Here is a 24,200-nt window from a genome sequence, read left to right on the forward strand (position 1 = left end):
AAACTTCTCCACCAAAAGGATTATCAAGCATTGGATCAGGCTGCCCAGGGAAGCGGTGGAGTCACCATCCCTGGAGGTATTTAAAAGGCATATTGATGTGGTGCTTAGGGACATGGTTCAGTGGTGGGTTTGGCAGTGCTAGGGTAACAGTTGGACTCGATCTTAAAAGGTCTCTTCCAACCTAAATGATTCTATTAGGTGAAGTATTTAAAACCATGGACCTCACTATAACACCCTTAATCACTGCAACATTGATTTACTTAAGGGAAGGCTAGTTCCTACAGACAAACATCTCAGCAATAATATAATTTTCATTACTAATATAAGAAAAAACAAAGTTGTTCTTTACACTTGATTATAGAAAAATTTGATGTATATCCATTTGTATTAACCCACAAGACAACTGTGAAGATTTCCAGCCTGACATCAAACTGACACACATAATGCAGTTAAAACCAATGGAAGTGCTGCTAAGCCTGCAGCTCAGGGGTCATATGCTATTATCTTCAATAAAAGTTCTTGGCTTTTTTACACAAGATACTAGAAATTTGCACATAATATTATAAGTTTTGTCCACTACTTCAGACAGCAGGACAAAAAAAAAAAAAATCAGGGCTCCAGTTCTACCACATGCCCATGATGCTCCCTTCTTAAACAGGGCTCAGGGAAGCATGATGTTGCCTTACAACTGTACTTGACTAGCTTGTATCTCATTGGAAAAGCTGCCCATAGATATTCCACATCAAAGAGAAAACATCCCAAGTTCCTATTCACCTTTTTGCTTCAGTTCTCAAAGTCTACTTTTCCTTTGCTGGTGACTTACAGCATGTTATTCTCGCACTTTATTTCAGCTCCTCTTCCCAGGGATCCCTTTCTATTCTGTTCATGGCAGTATCTTACAAGCAGCGTATGCTAGAAAATCACTCATTAAAGTCACCAATTTTTACATCATCTTTGTAAGTCAGCCTGGATAATGCATTACCCAAGCTGCATAATCTGTTCTGCATTGGTTAGGAATATTAATTGTATTGTTAAAGATTTGTAACCTGTATCATGGGGGAGATACTTTTTATTTTTAAATCAGTTAAACAGATGGAGCATGCATAACTAACATGCCTTCTGCAATCTGGACCTAATGAGTCTCAGATATTCAGATAATGAATGATATCCAGATAACCAAATACTGAAAGTGGTTATATGTATTCAGAAAATAAATGCCCAGAATGCAGTCTCAGCAAATCATTTCAAATTTACACGCTGTACTTGTTAAAAACCCTCTGCAAACAAAACTAAAAACTTTGACCGCAACATTTTATGTGCATCTATGCACATATCCCATTCCCACATCTGCAATGTCAAAAAGTATCAGTACAGCTTTATTAAGAGAAGCTACCACGTTTAAACAAGTAATTTGCAGAAAAAATAAAGCTGAACTTTAAAGTCACTGAAAAATAACTTGGTAATTTAACTATGCTTTCTACTGGCATTTCATCATCTCCTATCGCTACAAGACATTTCACTACAATGGTGCAAAACCAATATTTTAAATTGAACTAATCAGGGCTTCATTTTCATACTTGTCATTGTGTTATATAAAGAGGGCATCTTTTCATACCAAAAGTTGCCAGATACCAAATGGTGCCAAAGCATTCCATTCCTCTAGAAGATACATGGAAATGGAATGAAGCTGTCAGGGGAAGTTCAGGTTGGACATTAGGAAAAGGTTTTTCACTGAGGGGGTGGTCAGTCACTGCAACAGGGTCTCCAGGGAAGTAGTCACGGCACCCAGCCTGTCGGAGTTCAAGAAGCATCTAGACGATGCTCTTAGTCATATGGTTTAGTTTTATGTAGTCCTGAGAGGAGCAGGGAGTTGGGCTTGATGAACCTTATGGGTTCCTTCCAACTTGAGATATTCTATCATACCTCATCCGAAGTCAAATTAATAAAAAAAGGACACAGCAAAGGAAAAAAGCCTTCTAAGCAGAAACAGAGATGCCTTTTACAATGTAGATGCTCCATGTGACAGAGTGGAAAACCACATAAAGATTAGGAAAGTTGTGCTGTGGTTTTGGATTTTTCCAGTTGTTCTTACCACTCAGCCCAGACATTTTCTATGTGTTATGTACTCTAGACTATGCCTAAATTAGTTTATGCAAAACCTGTACTGTGCTAAACCATTTCATGGTATGGTATCACACAACAGGCCTAAATTATTCAGTTCTTGTGTTCTCATTGCAGCAGAGTCTGTAGGTGGAAAGAAGGGAAACGAGAAGCAAAATAAACGCTCACTTGGGAAGCCTGCCGATACTTTCCCAGGTCAGCAGCTCCTTAGGAAGAGTGGGTTTGGTCCATAATGGAGAAAGCATGGAAAAAACCTCACTGCCAGATCCCACCCTCTCCCCTGCCTTTCTTCATGCAGCACAAGGCTTTAAATTATATGGAAACTTGCACGTAAACTCTTTTTAGCAACCATTCTTTAACAGCACTGTGAACATCAAATTGCAAACACCTTTAGTTACTAAGATAGCTAGCTGCTGCTTGGGTAGCTTGTATTTTACCTGACTGAACTGCCTTAAAGCACAGGATAAGTGCAGTAGTTTCCCATTCCTGTCCTAAGTGCTGGTGTTATATACAGGCTATGAAAAATTAAACAGAGGCAGTAATGTAATGACAGCAGGGTGTCAGGTAGGAGGAAGAAAGAGAGAGAGGGAAGCTCGGAGGCATCTAGGTTTTAAAATAAACAACAGGTTTGATTTTCTAACCTTTCCAATAGATAATATCCAGTTTCCTGGAATAATTTTTCTATCTTTAAGTGTATATCTAATTAGATAAAAGTCCTGACTGCTCAAATAAGAACAGATTATTTAACAGTCAGATGACTAATAGTAAAGGACACAGATTCTCCTCCCCACTTACGCCAGCACAGCACACTGCACCTAACTATTTTACCATTTATGAAAGTGGAAGAATCTTCCACATTTACTGGATACCTTAAAGCTTGAGCAGAAGGCAACAAAAATATGAATTACCACCTTCAACCAAACCCCTGGTCTGTGCATTGATGGGGGAGAATGCTGCTGTTTACACGTCTCACCACCCCACCAAATTCAAGCAGGAGAGGAAACCCAGCACAGGCTTGTAGACGCATGTCTTTGAACAAAGCAAAAGCAGCTCTCACTTTGATTTCCATTCCACAGTGTGTCTGCATTGTGCTGCTGGAAAAACAACATGTAAGAAAGCCAAGGCATGAGAAACGGCAGGAATTCAGTAGAGTAATGGGCAAAATGAAAGGTTTTGGTAATCAGCAAGATTTATGAATATGCAGCAGAAGGAAGTACCTTCTCATGTGCAGCCTGCAGTGAGACATGCTGTTCAGTTAATTAGCGGTAAGCCTAGGTCAACACATTGCTCAACACAAGTAATTACATTTTGCTCTTTTTGCACAGCATTTTTGGTTGTCTAAAAGCTCTCGGGCAACAGGAAATTTCCTAGCAAAGGCAGCATTTACTTGATTGGGGAAAAATGGTTGCCTTTTCATTTGCAGATACTTGAGAAATCATTGCTTACAAAAACATGGCAGAGAAACAGTGAAACTGAAGACATCACAGCAATGTAATTCCATTTCTTTGCTAAAATAGTTTTCTTGTAAGAGTTGACACTTTGGATAACTAACATTGCTTGGAAAAAGCATACAAAAAGCATCACACTGCACAGCTCTTGTTCCAAATTGCAAAACAGCAGTGCAAAAACCTACCAGGTAGAGCAGCTAGCCACACTGACCTTTAAAACAACTATTCAGAGCTGAAAAAGTCAAAAAAGGCAGGTCCAAATCTCAGGTACACATACACGCTAATATGTCCTTCTATCAGGATATAGCATTATACAGAAAAAAATATTACACAAAAAGGAAAGCCTGCTACTGAACTACAGAAATGTGCTGTACATAAAAATTTCCTTGCTGCCTTGGGGATAAAGCAAATTACAGCTTATGCAGGTTGAGAATTTGCAACATTGTATTAAACATGCTAGCTGCAAGTATAAAGCTTTTTAAATTCTAAGACCCTGCACTTCTATTTTCCCCACCTCAAAATCCTTTAAAAGAAAATAACACTTGAAGCTGAAATTTCTTAAGTGTGTTTCCATTGCAAAGATAATTTGGGAGTAAGTAGATACTAGGGATGGAGGTGGCAATGAACAAAAGAGAGAAAGAGGCGGGTTGTGCAAAAAAAAAAAAAAAAAAAGTATTTGGTTTTGTCTCACAATGTTATGCATATTTCCATAAGTACCTCAGAAATTAAATACCCCCAAAAATCTCATATCTCTGTAAGAGGAATATTACAGCTGATATTGAAAGCAAGCATATACACATAAAGAAAATGGTATCTATTTCCTATAGCAATGTAACAGAACAACTAATAATATTATACCACCCCCAACAAAAAAAAAAAAAAATAATCAATAAATGATTCAACAGGGGTCTGGTCCTGATCAGGGCTTTTGAGGCAACAGGGAACCAGACGGTTAGGCTTAATAAGGGAAATCACTCGGAAGCGCATGATCCCACTGCATACAAATAATTGGGTCCATTAACAGTTTGTTATTCCAAGTGTTTTGCTGCACATAATACCCACAAGGCAACAACCACACAATTCCAAATGTTCCTTATTTCAAAGACCTGTAGGTATTGAAAAGATGTTAACACAGAAAATCACACAGGAAGCCAGGGCTTAAGGCTACTACGTATATACACTATTAAGTTTTCATCAAGATAGACTGCTAAACAGGTTTCTGAAAATTCAATTAGAATCAGCCATTTTGGGGGGGGGGTGGGGGGTGTGGGTGGCCTAGATAGTTTTATGTCTAATAACCCAAAGAAAATTAAAAGATTTTCTTACATTTAATGTAATCTGTAGAGATGGCGCATAACCACTGATAACAGCAAAGAAATGTAAACTGGGAAAACATGCCATCCTAATTCTGCTGTTACGTGTTCTGTGAGATTGGACAAAACCACCGCTCTCTTCACCACTTGTTTATTAAATGGGGAGAATGAGAAAGGTTAGCATCTGATCTCACTCTTGTGATGTGTGTTTTGGAGAGGCAAAGGGGGTAGAAAGAAAGTGGAGTCATTATTATATAGAAAGTATAAGGATGGTCTTAATGCAAGACAGGCTTAGTATTATTCCTGCCCCCCAACAGAGCTGGGAGAATTTCTGTGGTATACTTCTGAAAATATTCCTATTATGCCCCTCCTGGAAGGGCCAAGCTGGGAAACAGGCACCTAAGTCTTGTCTTCCCCACAAAAAAATGCATGTAGAGTCACAGTCAAATTAAGATGCATTTTTGCTTCAAAGTAATAATCCTCTCCTCACATTTACAACTTCTTCAAGAGAGTCTTCATCATGAACAACTGGTGGAATAACAATTGTGCTTTCCATTAGAGAGCATACTTTTCAACTTCTACTTTAAAAATCACGTAGGATAACAACTCCAAGGTAATTAAGTCTGGCAGCTCATAATTGAATTGCTAGAAGACAAAATGTCACAGCTCCTCAAAACTCTCATTTCAGCTTGTTTTAACATAACAAAGATACTTGAGACATAAGCTATACTAGAAAGTTCAGCAGGTTACACTTAATTTTTTAAACCAATATGCTCTACCGATAAGAATTTGAATGCAAATCCAGCTATAACCTGAACCGAGACACTTCTGGTGATGCATTTATATCCCTCCCTACAGAAGTAGCTGTGGCAGCACAAACACTCCACGCCAGTTGTAAATGCGTACAGACTCCCCGTAGTGGGCTGCTTTAACCATACTCCAATTGAGTTAAGTGCTAAAATTTTCTAGGCTTAGCGACACCAATATCTTACTTCATGGTAGCTGATCCATCATAGCTGTCGGTGTGCATGCTCTTAGCCCGTGGCAAAGGCAGGATAATTTGAGTTGTTTGCCCTGCTTCATTGAAAACTAAGATGACTCAAATTACTTTGAGCTTGCTTCAGGCAAAGCTCGCACACATGGACAGCTATAATGGATCAACTGACATGCAGTAAAAGATTGGTGGGGCTATGCCCAGCGCTGAAATAGAGCACAAGTCTTGATTATTTTTTTTCCCCAGCACTTAACAGAACAAGGGCCAAACCTAACTTGAGCCTTTGAAAGCTATGACACAAGTGATCAGACGAGTGACAACTAAAAAGCTCCTACATCCTGCAGTCTCTTTCAAGAGCAACGCTAACCACACAATAACTTGAATACAGAGCTTAAGATCTGGACAGAGTTACTCAGTTATCTCTGCTCCTACGTGCTGCAGGTTTGCCAGCTTTGCTTATTCTCCTCTTTTTCCTTCATCACCTTATCCTTGCCATACGTGTTCTTGCCCCAGTCTGCACCAGTTACAATTCTTTGCTTTCACAGTCTCAGTGAGCCTTTTCAAAAATGTACAACTTCAAGATACATCCATCAATGGTGCCTGCAACACTTGCATACATTGAATTATGGTGTTATTTATCTCTTCCATCTGCATTAAGCAAAATCAGGATTAATATCATCTCACATATAGCAGCCATACACTGACACTAATCCCTTTGGCTACCCTCCCATTTTTCCATCAATTTATCTGAGAGTGCTCAAGTTAAACCCAAATTTTAATTTATTTTTCATGTAGATGTCGAGGCACTTTTAACCACTAAAACCCAAATATTACTGCAAGCCCATCACACATACGCAAACTGTCCATAATTAAAACACAAACTAATTTCCAGTGAAGTCTTACTGGTTCATGTCACAACAAAACTTTTATAAATGCAACTATTAAGAAACAAATTCAAACCATGCAACTATCTTCTAGTCATTATGTGGTCACCTGACACTACTGTGTCTATGTTCCTTTGTACCTACTCAAACAGCATGTACTCCATAGCATGTGCTGAACACAAGCACACCATAAGGTGTATTGCTTCCAATGCTATTCCTTATTAACTGAGAGTAGGCAAGAATATAAATTGTATATATCTATTACAAGTACTATAGAGAAGTCCTATCTTGTCCAAGTACGCAGGAAACTGTCAATGCCATTAGAAATTCTCCTTGAAAACTGACACTGCAGAATGTGTCAGTAGTTTCTGATGATGTCAGATGAGAAACTGCAGCAACAGCTAAGAGCAGAGAAGTGCTCCCTCGAGACGCCAACTTTGGCAAGCTGTACTGAAACGTTGGAAGAATGTTTCTGAAATTGAGATTACTGAAATGTAATACCTCTTTTTGAAAACTTTACTGCACACAATTTATCAAGCCAAAGCTACAGTTCCAGGAAGAAAAGACCATCTGTTTTTCTATGGGCTTCTTTTTTCAAGGCTCACCTTTAATCAATTTGAAGGTTTTTTTCATACACTGGAATGCAAAGAATTAATAACTTAAGAACCAGATAAATGACTCAGTGCATCTCCTTGAAACACTGACTCCTCTGATTTTAGTTGTAATTAAGTAGAAAATAACTGCCTACTTGGAATACTGACTCATTAAATCTGATATCTCTACACTTCTAACCTACAAAGGGGGCAACAAGGACTCTGGATCTATTTCCATTCCAAGCTTTGCCCTTCACCTACCATATTATCACTTGGATTAGTATAATCTCTCATAGACTTATTTTTACACCCCAAATGAGAAAGTACTTATGACAACAAAGGTGCTATGCATAATACTTGTAAGGTTTTCAGAAACATGGAAATGAAAGGGTTGCATTATAAACCTTATCTTACACAATTTTAAATTAAATGCTTGTTAAAAAAAAGACCTTGAAAGATCAGAAAAAAATTTACACAGAAAGCAACATAGTATATTCATTCAAGTATTTCTCAAACTCAAAGCGGATTACCATTAGGTAAAGATTTCTTAGAAGTTACATTTAGCCAATATATCAATACTTCTATAATCCTACACTTTTGATATGTACAACTAATTCATATAAATATATGAAAAGATAAAAATGAAAGGCATGGTGAAAGTAGCTGGTTTAATTTCCACAAGTATTATACCTTAAATTATCAACATCTGAAGTATCAATTCTATATATGCAGTGCACTGAAACTGTCCAGTTGTCTTCCAAGTTATCTTCTCACTTTTACAAGCTCATAAAATAAACAATTTTTTAATGTAAAAAACACAGGACAATTCAAAAAACAAAACCAAAATCTGACAAACGCCGTTTAAAGGTCTATCACATAACAGAGCAGGGCCATTAGAGGGAAGCAGGAGAAATTCTGCTCTTTACTGATGAGATTCAGGGTTTTCCTCTTTAGACACCATTCTCTACTCCATCACTGCCCCACCAAATTTCATACAGATTAATCTTCTTCCATCAATCTTCATTCAATCCAATAGTCTCACTTTCCCACTGTCCCCTAATTATGTGGCTATAGAGAATATATTTGCAAGAATCTGCCACCCAAAACACAGCCTGACTGAACAAGGAGGCCAAGTATTTCTAAGACCTCTTTTTAGATACACTATGGTAGAACAGAAGCGGATCATTCACGACCTTAGGCCATCAAATTATGGCTTGAGTGAAGTATGTAGTTTAGCTGAATCCCTCTCCTGCAATTAATAACACAACAGTAATGGTTTACTAAAAAACAAGCTGTAATTCACAACACTGCAAGCAGTGCACTCAAAGCCCATATATTGTGGAGGGTACATATGGATCTGGCACAGTAATAATGGTTTATAACACTACAGATCCAGGCACCGACTCTACTGCCAGAAATTGTCACCCTGTAACACTAACAACCGAGGTGAATGTCTGCCTGTGCCACCTCTACCATCACACCCCATTACTCTATCAGCCTATGAACAATGATGGCATCGTGGTCTGCTAATACTGACCTGCCACAGCTCCAGCTTCCTCAGCCTATTCATCAAATCTATTAGACATGCTCAGTTTATGCACAGAACTGAGAACTGAAGCAAGCAAATAAATAAACAAAACTTCTAAAAAACTCCTAACACCTTTTCAGGAACTGAATTTGGTGAAGCATCCATCCACGACCTTCCAATTTTATAAAAGGCGTTTACAAGCACATGTACAAATGTTTTGTTACAAACAAAATACATGCCACTTTTGAAGACATAAACCTACGAATCTTACCAGACTATATTCCTGATTCTATCTTCCATCTCAGCTTTAAAAAGTCGCATACACAGCTGATGCCAAGATTTCAAAACATCTCTGCTGTATTATGAAGATAAAACATTTATCTAAATATATTTTCTCATTTCCTGTACCGTTAAAAGAGATGTCTTTTGTCAAGTAAAATTGACCTTAATGTTTGACTGTTAGGGGAAAAAACCCCTGTGTTACCTAGTTGCAGCTCTCACTTAAGAAGACTAAAGGCCCAGCAAGTGAATGCAATAACAGCACCAACAGTACGAGAGTTCCTCAGTATGGAATCCTGCCAAAATTATCCGTTCAGATAAATGGCCTGACAAAAGGGAACCATAAATAAGGTTACTCTTTTGACATCATAAAGTTGATGCATATCCTGCCCAAGCTAGTTTTCTATAAAACAGCAAATAAATCTAAGAGATAAATAAAATGCAGAGAGATGTTTTTTATCTCAGATAAGTCTGTCTATTTATTCAGAAACCATTTGTGCGGCAATTTTTGGCCGATCTGAAATTATTTCTCCAAGTATGTGCAACTCAGATCCATTTCCAGCCTACATCACTATAAATACTGATTATTCCAAATCCTGTACAACATATTTTGTGTAACCAAGTTCAGTTTAAAACTACAGTTAATAAAACTAACCATGAACTTTGCAATTGCCTATAGGGTTGTTTTTTCAGGGTTTTTTTAATCTTCTCAATAGTATAAGTTGGATAATGAAGAAAGAAGCTTGATGAGAACATTTGCAACATGGAGTGAAATAGCACCAAAAACAAAGTGTTGAAAGAGACTTCGAAAAGAGTCAAAAACTTTTTTTTCATAATTTTGAAAAATGCTTTCAGTACATAAAGCAGAGACATTTTCACCTAGAAGCATAAAGAAAATGTAGTATCTTTAAAAAGAAATGCTTAAGCATGTAATCCAGGCATCCTCCGGGAGATTTATGGTTTAATCACTCAATATGCCATATATTTTACACAAGCTTTTTTAAAACTACTGAAACAGAATTTAAACTTAGGTCGTTTAACAGGGTATGAACAGTGCTGGAGAAAATTTAAACACATTTTCCTTTTAAATTAAAGGGTTTAGTGACCTACCAAATCCCGGAATGCTTTTGAGACTGGATTTGAGACAGATTTTCTCAAGTCTGAGGTAGCTGTATCGCAGCAGGCAGTTCCACAGGAACATCCAGTCCATTCGCGTGCGATGGTTCATGATAATGACACTCCTTTCTCCAGGAACAAATCCGTCACCAGTGACAACCACCTTGGCACCAAACACCATTTCCAGCAAGGCCTAGAAATAATATCTCAATATTATGGCTTTACTCCCAGAGGAAAAGCATCAGTCCATTAGCAATAAAAATTAATTTTAATTCTGTCATTTCACTTATTCACTCACGTTATCAGTGGTAAGCAAACTTGAGACTGTTTTCTAACAAACAATTCAGCTTTTCTACAGCAACAGTCAGCTGTTTAATGGACAACAATTAAACAGCACTTCTTAAAATGCACTCTTTACAGTCAAAGTCCAACGTTAACCTTACCTTTCCCCAGTTTTCCCAGAATACTATCATGTAGGAATAAAAGGGAATCAGTATAGATAATAACCTGGTAGGTAATCTAAGGAGCAACTGGCTGCAGAAACAATCTGTTGCTCACTATTGCCATGGCCAGGAAGACATCAGAAGCTGTCTTGCTTTCTGCTTGAGTCCAAACGGTCAACACATTTGTGCTTGACTTCTACCTGCAAAAACGGCCAGAAACTAATGGCAGAAAGAGCAGCCGAGAGAGAAATCCCAAAGAAGCTTGAACACAGGACAGGGATGCAGACCTAGGTCTGTACGGCTCTGCAGCACCACCGTGAAGCCTGGGTCTCCACCCCACAATTAGCAAAAAAGCATCAACCACCAAGTGGTGGTACACAGTCACCTATGAAGTGCCATCCCAAGGGATGGAATAAGCCTCACGCTTGGAAGGACACAAGCAAGAGGCTGGGCGAACAGCTTTCTCCATTTTGCCTAAACAGCCAGTGATGCTCTAAGTTGACCTATGCAGTATGTTTCTTGCTTTACCCGCTGCTGTATGTGGCTCTGAAGGGTCAAGTTATAAATCACAGGTCAGTGGTTTATCAGAAGAAAAAAGCAGTCAAGAACTACACAGGACATTTAAGAGCCTGGTGTCATAACCTGGGCAGCTGGACCATAAACATACAGCTCGGATAGATGTATATCAGAGCCCACCAGCATACTCTGGCCGTGTTCACACCACATCCGTATCGCCTATTAAAAACGGTTTCTGGCCCGTGACATTACCAAATCACGCAGGGAAGCAGCATATGGAGGAGTGCTGGTTAGTTACAGCAGCAGACCAGGACCAGGCAAATAATTCAAAAATCTGGATAACCGAATGCTAGCACCTTATAACCCTTTAATGCCTAGTGGAAACACAGCGGAAAGGTACAAATTCCCACAGAAGAGGCAGACAGCAGATATCACCTAGACGTATGACTTGAGGCCCTAAGGTCAGGGCCACTGGCAGGACACTTTCCAACCCAGCACAGAAAAAGAAACTACCAAATCACGATTGGACATTGGAGAGGAATAAACTTAACATTTGGCCTTAACATTAAAAAAATCTGAAGCACTTCAAATTACCCCCTTACCTCCTCTTCCCCATTCCTCTCTTAGAAAAATGCAGAAAAAGGGCAAAGTCTGGGGATTTAAACAGAGCTCTAGGAAGTAAAACAACTTTCTGTTCTGTTCACCTTTCTGCCACCGCTGTGCCACAGAACCTCAAAGAACATAAATTTCTCAGCTTAAGTCACCTGTAAAACTGGAAATACATTCTCAGTCACAAATGGCTTGAGATCTCAGGATGAAAAGAATTATACATGCCAAATATTAATACTATTATTAACTCAGCTTACTATAGTTCTGGCAAAAGGTGTTGTTATCAAGAATAACTATGGACCACTGCAAAAGCAGAACAGGTCACATAGCTCCAAATGGTAAACAGTGACCTTCTTTTCAGAAAAGAGAGAAGCAGCCTTTTTTGATAGTTTAGTAAGAACTGTATTACATATTTAATATCCAGTTAAGCATAATAATAAACATGTGTCCCGTTCATACATACATACAAACCCTAATGCTAGCATAAGCCAAACTAAACTGAAAGAGTTAAGACCCACCTCCACTATCCCATCCTGCTGACTCTGCTAGAAAGGAAATTTCGAGTACGTGGAGAGGAGTGAGGAAGGTGGAAGTTTCTTACATGACAGAGGTCAGGTTGAGAGATTCCCTGTTGGGAGTCCACCTGGTCCAAAGTTAGTTTATTATTTGGAGACTCAAACCCAGGTACTTGCTTGTCCTAATTAAGAATATAGGAAGTGTAAGGACAGAAAACTAACGCAGGTGATGTCTGAGCCTCAAAAAAGGTGGATTCAAAATTTTGGAGATCCCTTTCCTGAATCTAAACCCCCAAGGTCCTTACAAGACAGAATCCTTTCCACAAAAATATTCAAATTATTCTGGTTTAGGTCCAGTGTGGGCTGAAATCAAACTTCTAGACTGCAAAGGTTATCACAAACTAGTTGTAATAACTCAGAATTATAAAGCCTAGGCAGCTAATCAAATAAAAGACTAGTTTTTCATGTTGGGGACTTTGCAATTTTAGAAAAATTGGAAGACAAACAGAGAAAGGGTCAACTTTGTGAACCTGTCAGTACTTCGGTAAATTTTACCACGACAAAAAATAACAATCCCTCTATTCCCTTTGCTGGTAATTATTTTGTCCCTCCTAATTTTATTGCATTTAGTAATGACGAAAAGGACAAAATTTTTAGAACATGAAACAGCTGGCACCCCTTTAAAACACACAAGACAGAAACAGAGAAAGCAGAAACTATTCAATATGTAATAAAGATAAATCTTTGTTTATGCCACAAGATATGTATTTCTGCACAGCAATACAGCATCAGAAAAAGTTAAACAAACCTTTAAAGGCCTAGAGGGACAAGGTCCCTTGATTTTTAGAGAATAGATGAAGACACGGGTCCCATTCATACCACCTTTCCTCAGGAACAATTCAAGGAAGAGCTTTGTTATTGATTTCCAGACTCATATAGCTATAAATTTGATGCATTATAAGTGAAGAAGACTTAATTTCAAGGGACAGTTCTTGTTTTTCACCTGAAATCATTTATCTCTAATTCAGCTACAAGGACTAAATTCTAAGAGGATTAAGAGAACAGTGAAGGTCAGCAACAATGTATCAGACAGTGAATAATTTTCCTAATTAGATAGTTGGAGCACAATCGAAAGGAAGAGTTTAAGATGACTCATTTAGGAAGTTTCTAATGTAAAAAAATCCTCCTGCTTACTAGTGCTTCATTGACTCTTCTCTGATTGGCATCTAACTGACACTGGATGGAGATGTCATGAAAAGGCCTTTTCAAGAGTACAATTAAGACACAGTTTAGATTACATATAAATTAAACTGGAAGAAGAGGGGGACTGTAGAGAGGCACCATATAATATGCAACACCAAGCTAAAACCAAAGTCTCTACAGATAGTAAATGTATTAAGGTCTGTTTTGAGAAAAGCATTTAAAACTTCAACAAAAAAGTAAATCAAAAGCGTCAGAGAACAAACTAAATCGTGGGATTACAAACAGTTACACAAAACTTGGCTCAGACTGCAACTTACCACTGGCAGCGTGAGCCAAGTGGCCACAACACAATCGGTGATCCAGCGATACCAGGCCGGTGAGATAAACATCAAAGGTAGAAAAGGACCGAGCATGAATATACTTCCAAAAAAACTTCCCGAGAATAGTGCAAGTACAAAGTATATTCCTTTCCATGACACCATGGCTCTGAAAAAGAAAGTTGGCGTTATGTTAGAGAGATAAACTGAGAGCAGCTACATAATTCTTCAAGCCCACAAGTCCAGTTTGAGTTAGTAATATTCCTTCTTTTTCTGCCATAGCTAATATCACAATGACAGTAAACACAACCAAAATGTCCTATCCCACAAGCAGCTCTAAGCAAATAACTTTATAAACACAGTGATTTTTAAGGAGCATTGGGATACTAAACGGGTCAAAAGCATCAGCTACATCATAATTTTTCCCACTTAATACAGTACGTATTTCCATTCTAAAATCTAAAACAGCAAGCTGTTTTTATTATCCGAAGGTACAAAAGAGCTGTGTAAGAGAACTACTGTTACATTAAACTTTTCAGCCGTTATCTTTCTCATTGGCAAAGTACTAATGTTAGCATTTTCTGAAGACGGCGAACCTTCCGTTTCTGTTTCTTCTTGCTAAACACAGTGTTGCAGAAACTCATCTTCTCCAGCTAACAAGGGTCTACGTGCAACCTCCTTCAGAAACCACGCAAGCCTGATCAGCCATTTCAAACAGCAGCTCCCTTTTCATCACAGCAGGGCTGGGAAGCAGCAGCTGAAACATCCCGACTCACCCTGGCTTAGAGATTTTGTGACTTTTTGAAGTCTGCTGTACTTCAACTGTCCTTATCAGTTATTTTCCAACCTACTCCACCAAAAAGCAACAGCCTTTGGTTTTTAAGACATAGTCTAGACTTGAAATATCTCAACGTCTGTGCTATCAGGTTGAGTTCCTTATTATAAATTGAAATGTACAGTACACAAACCTTCTTAATGCATTACAGCAGAACACTCAGCAATCCTCCAAAGCATTTGTAATAGCTACAAGCTTTCACAATTTAGCAACTACTACCAGCTATGACAAAGCAAATGTGGAAATATCAATTCTCTAAATTAGGGCCTAAAAATAGGCTGTTTTCATCTATTTAGGACTCAACCAATTGTTTATAAAATCAAAGGTTAAGTAGAAGTCACTTTTCAGTCACTTTACTGAATTCCTTTTTTTGACAGGCTATTTTAGAAATTGTAAGAGCTCAGATAGACAGAACTTCAGGACAAGAAAAACAGGAAGCTGGTGTTTTTAATTTTAAAATGAGCAATGGAAAAGTAATCCATTAGGCCTTGTGTACTGTAACATACATGATTTATCTCAGGCATGTTTTGTGCAACATCCATAGCAATAATGTTTGCACAGCAAAGTATTTGAAAGTCAAGAAATGGCAACACTAGTGGTGCTAGCACATGAACTTGACTCTGCTACTTCATGCTGACAAGTAACAAAAAAAAAAAAGTAGCCCTATTTGGGATACTTTTAGGTTTAAACAATTTCCTAAACCATACATATTTGGAGAAGGCCAAGAGAAGAGCCTATGGAAATGTGTTAATGTAAGAAGGATATAGGAAGCTGTACTTAGCCCAACTTCTGCAGCACAGCAAAAAAAGTAACATTAAATACAAGTGTTTGCTGATAGCTGTATCAGAAAGGTTTTAACACAATGAAATTTTAATTCAGACAAATACACATCATTTACATCCCGGAGTACAAAGCCCTCTCTCTCCTGCCAAAAGCAGGAACTAAAGAGCCAGCTGTCCACATATGCATGCACTAAGATACATCAATTTTGACATATCAAGGAACTCTGAAGAGCACTGCACTGAAGAAACAACACACCAACTGCCTCCTTGTATTTATTACTGCAAACCCATGTGGGGAAAGTCCAAAATAAAGGTAGGAGAGCACAAAAGAAGAAAAAAAAAAAAAAAAGAAACAGAGAAGGATAGAAACAACAGAAGGGGAGGGAGGGGGAAGCAAAGCACTACATGCAGCAGACTAGAAGATAAGGCCTTCTGCTGAGGTGTCAAGTCTTGACATCTAGTGCAAAAGGCAGCAGACAGAATTAAAATTCAATGTGCTTGAGCTAATCAAGCATTTTTTGAGGAACACACACAACAAAACAACTGGAAACATCTAGGGACAGCTTTCAGACAGGTAAAACACACTAGCAGACACAAAACATGAGGTTTTTTAGCTTCAGCCAGCTGCTCTGGTCCTCTGTGAGGCTGCTCAGAGCCACTTGTCATTAGTCAGATGCAATGACGGCCACCAGCCAGACACCCTGGCTCCAGGTGGCTGCCAGACAACACCAAGGTGCACGTTCCGCTTCCATATCCTTGACTACTGCACACAGGTAACCACAGCATTCATGGGAGAAGACCTCGCTCTGTCATCCTCCTACTCTTAGGAAAGCAATGTAGGTCAGTTATCTACAGGTCAAGCTTTTCACAGTTCACACTGGTCCTTCCCTCAAATTATAGCACAGAGGAAAACATTTAAGAAATTAAATTTTTTTTGTGTATTTTATGTGAAAGACTGTCTTGTGAACTTTTTTTTTTTTTAGATGAAAGTATCTAAGCTATGGAAAAGACCTGGGGAAGTTCTGAAGTTTCTCTTCTTCAATCTCTACCTCAGCAGTATCTTCTTCAACATTACAGTATAGACATATGTTATACTGCATTCCACTGGGTTGAACACTGTGGCATTTATTTCTAGACACAAAAGATACTATGTGTGTTTTCAGTTGATGTCATTTATTTCTCTTCCAGCCACGTTTCTTAAGTGTGATACATACCATATTTTGCTTATTGCTTATATATAATGCATTATATCTTTACATATGTAAACATGTATTTATCTAGAATAATGGATAGGTTTTAGGTCTGAATTACCTCCACCACGATAAAAGCACATACCACGCAAACAGGTAGGAAAACAGAAAACCAACTCCCTCTTAATGGGTTTGAGCAAAACTGCAAAATAAAAACCTGTGATAAGGTGAAGAACTCACAGCAGAGAATAACCATCCAGCTGGCCACCTGCGAACAGTGCTCAGCAAGCTCTTTGTAGTAACAAGGTGAAACACACTGGACCCATTTGTTTTCATTTGTGGGTGGAGTTACAGCCTGGTCAAGAGATTACATGATTTAAGATGCATCTGCCCATACATGTCAGTTGAGAAACATTTGCATACTCTCACTCTAGCCAGCAGTCAAGGATGGATGGATGCTCCCCACAGAAGCTGCTGGGTGCCTGGGCTGCCAAGCCCACGTGCCCTGTGGTGCAGGCAGGGCTAGGAGGAGGCTGCAGCCCCAGCCTGGGTCCAGCACACCGGCCAGACCAGCTGCGCTGCTGGAGCCACGTGCCCTCTCAGACCCAAGCGGTCCCAGCACCTCCTCACCTGGGAGGACACTGCCCAGGCTTGTAAAGTGTACACAGCCAGCTCTGGTCAGATGAGATAATTAGTCACAACCTTGTGTTCTACTAAAGCTTCGGCAGGGTTTGGCAATTGCCCTAGCTCTGAAGCAGGACAGCTGTGCTCACACAGTGCTGCAACTTGCCTAACGATCTCTTTGCTCGTCTTTGCTCAGCTTTTTGGGTTTTTTTCCCCTTCCCAACAGCCACCCCTCTCCCAGCCCTGCATCCCACATCTCCCATCCCGATGCAGCAACACCCTGTTCTCCCCCTCGCCATACCAGATCATTTGGGCAGGTGAAGCGCAGCAGGCTCCATCCAAGCGGCCATCCACGCTGCTGAAAAGGAAAGCCGTAATGCCGAAGGCTGCATGGCTGGCACATGGGATCAGCTCTCGAGTCCTGCCCCGCCAGGCTCTGCACGCTGCTGTCCACTTGTACTGGCACTCCCAGGGCTGTTGCATGCAGTTTACCACGGTGTTGGTCACCTGGGGAATTCCCAGACACCCACTACCGAAGACAACTGGGAACATCCTTCTACGTCTCTCAGCCCCTTAACCACCCAGCTTAGGAACGAAATTTCTTTACATGTCTATCAGCCATCCCCCATCAAAGACAGGCATTCAACAAGAGAAGTAACAGCTACAATGCAAAATACCTGCCTGCAACTTCAAAAGACAATTAAAAATAAAAACCCCAAACAATCTCAAAGGGAAAGGAGTACTTAATGAGGACTTGTAAAATGGTCAAAAATAAATGTGAAAAATCTCAAAACAAAGAAAACTGGAGCTGATTCATGTAAGAGATGAGACACCCAAGAAATGAATTACAGGATTCAACAGAAGGTCTGAATAACAGACCCCAAGCATTTTCAAAGTACAAAGTATTTCCTCACTGCTGCTGACAACCATCTCTTTCTTATGCAGCAATCGCCCTCAACACTAGATTTTACATGTATTATTACAACCTTTATGCATCTTAAAGCCACTTTCCATTTGCTGTGTGGGTCAGAGCTGTGGGGTGAGAGTCAAAATCATAAGATCCAGGCTGAAAGTTGCAAACCGTGAGAAAGACAGCACCCTCATACTGGGTAGTTCTTCATCTATTTTGTGGCAGAACTCCAAGTTATTGAGGGACTGTACTTCACATGTTCTCGTTGCCATAGCAGAAGGAAAACATGCTCTGTCTCCAGGTAACGGGAAACAGTAATTCTTAAAATATAAATTATGTTTTACACTTAGTTTTAAAAATTCTTGGCTACAATGGCACAAATTACTTTCCAAAACAGTGGCATTTTGGTAAACTTCATCTTTGTTAAAATATTTACTTGAAAATAGTTCAATATTCTTTGCAAACATAGTGTTTGCATAATAACATAAAACAGAGGCTTGTGATCAGATTTTGTCTTGTTTCGCTTATCTACTTGCTTTTATGCAAGATGTAGCTGGAATGACAGACAAACCACAGCTTGTTAGGATGACTATTTCAAAAGGTTTTCCACAGCCTGTTCTCTACAACAAAACTAGCTTTTCCTCACAACTGCTTCTATGGCTTATAAGTGGGCAAAGGATGCAAAATCAGTTTATCTGGTAAGAAACAAAAAGTTTCTTTTTTTTTTTTTTTTTTTCCTAAGTTTCTAAAATTAAAGGTCTAGAAATTTCACAGTAGTCAAGACTCACCACATGCTTCATGTTTCCTTAACAGTTCCTGGCTAATTCAAAGGTCTTGTACAAACAGGTTAATTCATCTTCCAGGTTCAGGAATTAAGCAATACTACCTGACAAACAAAGGCAGCTGCCTGATAACTAGAGTCTTTTAAGCACTTGGTATTATGCAGTCAGCAAATCAGGTTTTATTACACTACTGAAAAAATAAAGAAATGCTCATTAGTGCCAATAAAACAACATTGTATTATTGCCGGTCAGTATGTTTCCATTCAATCAGCATGCACAATAAAACTGTTCATTAGTCTTCAAGAACTGAACAGGGAATACTAGGCACTGGGTTTAATTCTTCTTTCAGTCAATTACCAGTAGAAAAGGTAAACATTATCTTCAATTAAAATCAAGCAGAAACTGACACAGACAGCCAATGATACCTTTTCTCTTAGAGTTCTGCAAAGAAAGCCAGCAGTTAACCGGGAACCGACTTAATTGAGTTCTGCATTTCCTCTAAGCACGGCAAATGAAAGAGGTGAGCTGGAAGTTCCAGCACCCATATTCAATTTTGCATTCTGAAACATAATTTCCAAGTCAGAAGCACAGTTGCAATTCTCACAACGATTTTTAACACCTTTCATCTGGGTGAAGTGAATTGGACTTCAAGTAGATGGGCAAGAGGGAAACAAAATTGCCAGCTTCCCAGGTGTCCATCAAACAAGCCATCAAACGAATGACTCAAACTTTTACTTGTTCACTAGTTTTTAAGGTTACTAAACAAAATCATCTAGACAGGAGAGCAAGCAGCTGGACAATCCTTCCTGGCTTGCAAGGCACATAATGCAGGGCTCTCAGCAGCCACCGAGCAGGTGGCCAAATGACAAAGCGTCAGCCAGGCAGACCAGTGGAAACGACACATGCTAGCAGAATATTTCAAGTCCAACAAATCACCAGGCTTTTCTGTTGGGAGTATTTTATGAGCGGTTTGGGTTTTTTTCCCCCATAACAACATTACAAAGGAAATTTTTACCAATTCTTGCACTCAAGAGCAAGAAACTAGTTTCTATGTAGTACCATATTTTAAAAAGAAAATTGCTTACAGCGAGCTTTTGTAGAATGACTCAATTGTATTTCCAGATCTACAACTCACCCCATCTCTGTGGTCATGTAACATTTCATTTGTGCCTCAGTTAAAAGAACTGCAGAAATAGCAGAGGTTATATGGGAAGCAAAGACAGGAAGAAGCTGAATTATTAATTTGCACAGATATTCACTCTAATCAGTAGCCCACATGATACAGGCAAGAAGCTCCATCAGTCTCCAGAGACCTCTTTATGAAACTACATTTTATTTCTGATCCTTCTCTCGGGCACTTCAGTATTTTAAGGAACACACAAATACAACACAGATCACTTATAGAAAAAAAATGTGAAGAAGCAGGCACTTGAACAAAAGGGAAGTAGTTTCAACAGTCAATTCTTGCATTTAAAAAATGAGATTTTTTTTAAATGAAATTTAAGAGGGTTAACATGTGTATCATAATATAGGATAGGGTAATAAAAGATAATTATCATCACAAACCACATCCGTGACCCTCTTTAACAGTATAGCAGGTATTACCTTACACATGCACAAAAAGTGCAATACTTAATGAGTAATTTCCGTAAATATTACCAATAAAATATGATTATTGCTGCATCTTACAATTTATTATCTCTTTCATTTGCAAAGACTTAATCTGACTATTGTAATTCAATAAAAAAATTAATAGAATTTTTAATTTGCTCTTCCAAGTAATTGTGTCTTTCCAAATGCAAAAAAACCTGGCTGAGATTCTTTGCAATACAACCTTTAGATACTGTAAGCAGATAATTCAGTCAGTGTATAGGCATCAAATCAGTCTGATGCTTTTTCACTCTTGTTTACCTGTACTCTTTCCACTGTTGCTCCAGACAACCATTAGACCAATAACGCTTGAATGAGAGCATGAGCTAAGGTATCTAAAGTAATTTGTAAGAGGGTATCAAGCAACAGCTACAGCTGCTTCCCGAAAAAAAAAAAAAAAGAATGATTTATGGAAAAGTAGCTTGCTCTCATTCCTTACAATATTCAGAAAATCTAGATAAACTGACAAATTTGAGCTGCTCTAGGAAGAACTGCACAAGAGCTTTTTCTACCAAAAGCTACCTCAATTTTTACTATGCATGTTGCACAGATACAAGTAATTTTTAATTACTTCATGCCTTTCCATGCACATAGTTGTTCTCTGTGCTATCCCTCAAGCCTGTATTAAACAGCAACCAATACAAAAAGAGTGCCCTGGCTGACAAGTCCTCAAAAATAGGTTTGACAGATGAAGAACAGCTGTTGTATTCCCCCCATCCCCTATCTTTAAATAACTGAGAAAAAAAAAAAACAAACAAACAAACCAAAAAAACAAAAAAACAGAAAAAACCCAAACACACACATAACCTTGCAAGAAACATGGAGCAGGGGTCAGTTTTGGAGTTTTATTAGGTACATTATGTAAAACTTGCAAGTCAGCTCCAAGCCCAGTCTACTTTACGAAAAGAAGCTACTTGTGGTCAACAACTGGCAAATCTAAGTCCTCTGGTTTTAAGTCTACAACAGCTGACCAACTTAAATAACAAATCCAAGTGAAAATGATGAAAAACTGATAGAAAGTTCCACTTTGTAATTGGAGATGTTACAAACAAACCAACAGATCAATTATTCTCTCGCCCCCCCCAAAAAGCACCCCAGCACTTCAGTTCACTGCTATTCTTGGCGGGGGGGGGGTGGCATTTATGATTTCAGAAGTACCTATTTCACAATAAAATCCTCTGCTGGGTAGCAGAAATCAAGGACTTCGTGCTGAAGATCAGTTACTCCAAGACAAAACTAGCAGAGTGTTCAGTGCAGTATCCTAAAATCTCTGCCACTGGCACTGAACCAAAATCACTCCCCAAGAGTCGTGAAAGCTTTTCAAGTTACCGATATGCACCGCATGCAACAGATCACAAATGCATGATTTAAAGAAATGTTCAGTTTCCAAGGTTCTTAAAACTTTGCTGTGTTCACAATTTCCAAGCTAAACTCTTTTCTCAGCCTACGTACAGAACAGTAACTCACACCTCTCTTCTGTGTAAGGATACATTCTGTGTAGCGAAACTCCTAATGGCTTTTCTACCCTCATCAAGACAGAATTTTCCCATCAGGTTAACAAAGTCAAGAGAAATACAGGAGACACATATGAACAAAATTCAAACACCCTGTTCAACAAGCTATGAAAACCACCAACCATCACCAGGATAGTAAGAGCATGACAGAAAACTTACGCTCTCATGTTATTCCAAAGAACGTGATTATGAGAAGAAAACGGGGGATGTAAAAGCAGACTTTCAGAGGTCTAAAGCACGGTACCCAACCTGGAGAAAGTTTCAGTGAAAGCTTTGTATTTGTGACCAACCTTTACAAAAGCCTCTCTCAGTTCTAGAACATAACATATTAAGGCAAATAATTCCTCCTTTTCCATTTATAATGTATGCTACAAATGAATTTGATTCTGGATGGGTAGTATTACAGCATGGCTTTGGGGGTTTTGTTTCTTTTATACCATGACAGCCATGATCTGTAAAACAATGAAAATTGCTGAACTACTTTATTCCTTTTCTCAGTAGCACTTTACATGCTATAAAACTTTAGCAGGCCCCATGCTAAAAATCCCAACAGCAAACTTACTGAAGCCAGTGAGTCTCCACCTCAATCAACTGCAAGATCAGATTATGGATTTTATCGACTCTCCAAATTTTTAAAGGACTGAAAAGAAAAACTTGAGACTTATCTTCATTTCCCTACCATGTAAGTCATTCTGGCTAAACAGTACTTACATGAGAAATAGAGAACAGTGCCTACAGACAAACGTATGTCACTTTTTTTTAATAATGATAGATAAATTGCTGTTATAAATGGCATATAACTCTGCCAAGCCTTTGAGTCTGTGCAACTGCCTCAGGCTTTTAAAATATATTTCCAAGACAAATATCAAAGAAAAAAGCACAACATTTGCAAATAACATTAAAAATTTTCTAGCCACTTAATTGGAAAATGCCATACTTTAGAGAACTTGAAATTTTGCAGGGCTGCCTTTGTATCAGGAATACACAGCACTCTAGAAGCATACCTACACATCAGCAAATAATCACATTTGTAACAACTTTAAAAGCCGCATAAATGGTTTTCTAGTGAGTTATGCTTACAGGCTGGCTGCTTTCCGAGGTAAGCATAGTGGAAACAATAGATTGGTTACCTGGCAGGCTTCAAAGCAAAAGAAGAAAAATGCAGTAGTTCTGCAGAAAATTTACATATGTTTCATTCCCAGTAGAAGAAGAAGAAACAGTTTATTTGCATTTGTTCCATTTCTGGACATGAAATCCTGTTCTCAACCTGTTATGTTTTGGTGAAGATGGAACCTAAAGCAATACAGCCAAAAAACACACATTGCCAAATGACCGCCCCTCTACTACTATTTCTGTTCCAAGACCTTACAGAAAGAGATGAAGTTTTGCTGTGCTTTTCGGAGCCTTCTAGAGAACAGTCTTCAAATCTCTTTTGCACAGCTTACCAGTAGGATCAGTCAACAGCATATCTGGATATTTCTAAGATTACGTTACAAACCAGTGTTAAGAACTGTAGCTTTAACCCCATCTTCAGCTCTGTAATTCTTTCCACCAGCTACAAAGGGAAACCTCTCTCCTGACAGAACTCCAAAGGGTCATCATCCTCAGGGCTTTAAGTCGATCCAGGTCTGCAAAGCTATTTCTGACAGAGCCCTGCAGTTTCACAGTATAAACACTGCCTTCACCCATCTGGATGGTGCTGTGCATAGATGCAAGCCTTGCCTGAGAAGATGCACAGCTGAGTTAGATGATCTGTACTTGAGCTAATAAAGCTTCGTGTCTCAGCAGGGATTCTCAGCCCATGCAAAGCAACAGGCTGATGCAGATACGTTGCTTCTGGTTCCAGGGCTACTGAATCTGATTCTATAAAACACACAACATTTTTCTTCAAACTTAAGTGTTCTCAAAGCCAGAAAATCTTTTAGCAATATAGTATAATAAAGCAACTCATGTTTCTTGTTAAAGCTGAATGGCTTTGGTCCCTCAAACACAGAGGAAGGCATGAGCGACACTTGATTCTTGTAAAGAGTTTTG

The 24,200-nt window shown here is 38.9% G+C and overlaps 1 protein-coding gene across 5 annotated transcripts in view; it reads right to left on the bottom strand.

Moving 5' to 3' along the window:
• Positions 1-24,200, bottom strand: part of LCLAT1 (lysocardiolipin acyltransferase 1) — a 117,042-nt gene that overhangs the window by 62,522 nt on the left and 30,320 nt on the right. For 3 of the 5 annotated variants that reach the window (XM_055816138.1, XM_055816136.1, XM_055816137.1), the window contains 2 exons: positions 13,880-14,048; positions 10,271-10,469 (listed from right to left, as the gene is read on the bottom strand). In XM_055816138.1, the coding sequence (XP_055672113.1) occupies positions 10,271-10,469; positions 13,880-14,044 (364 nt within the window). In that variant the 5' untranslated portion in view covers positions 14,045-14,048. Of the gene's footprint in view, positions 1-10,270; positions 10,470-12,445; positions 12,524-13,879; positions 14,049-24,200 lie in introns of those variants that run through there. The other 2 variants (XM_027796444.2, XM_055816139.1) reach the window with 2 other exon arrangements.

This window comes from Falco peregrinus, chromosome 11 (assembly GCF_023634155.1).
Source record: "Falco peregrinus isolate bFalPer1 chromosome 11, bFalPer1.pri, whole genome shotgun sequence".
NCBI lineage: Eukaryota > Metazoa > Chordata > Aves > Falconiformes > Falconidae > Falco > Falco peregrinus.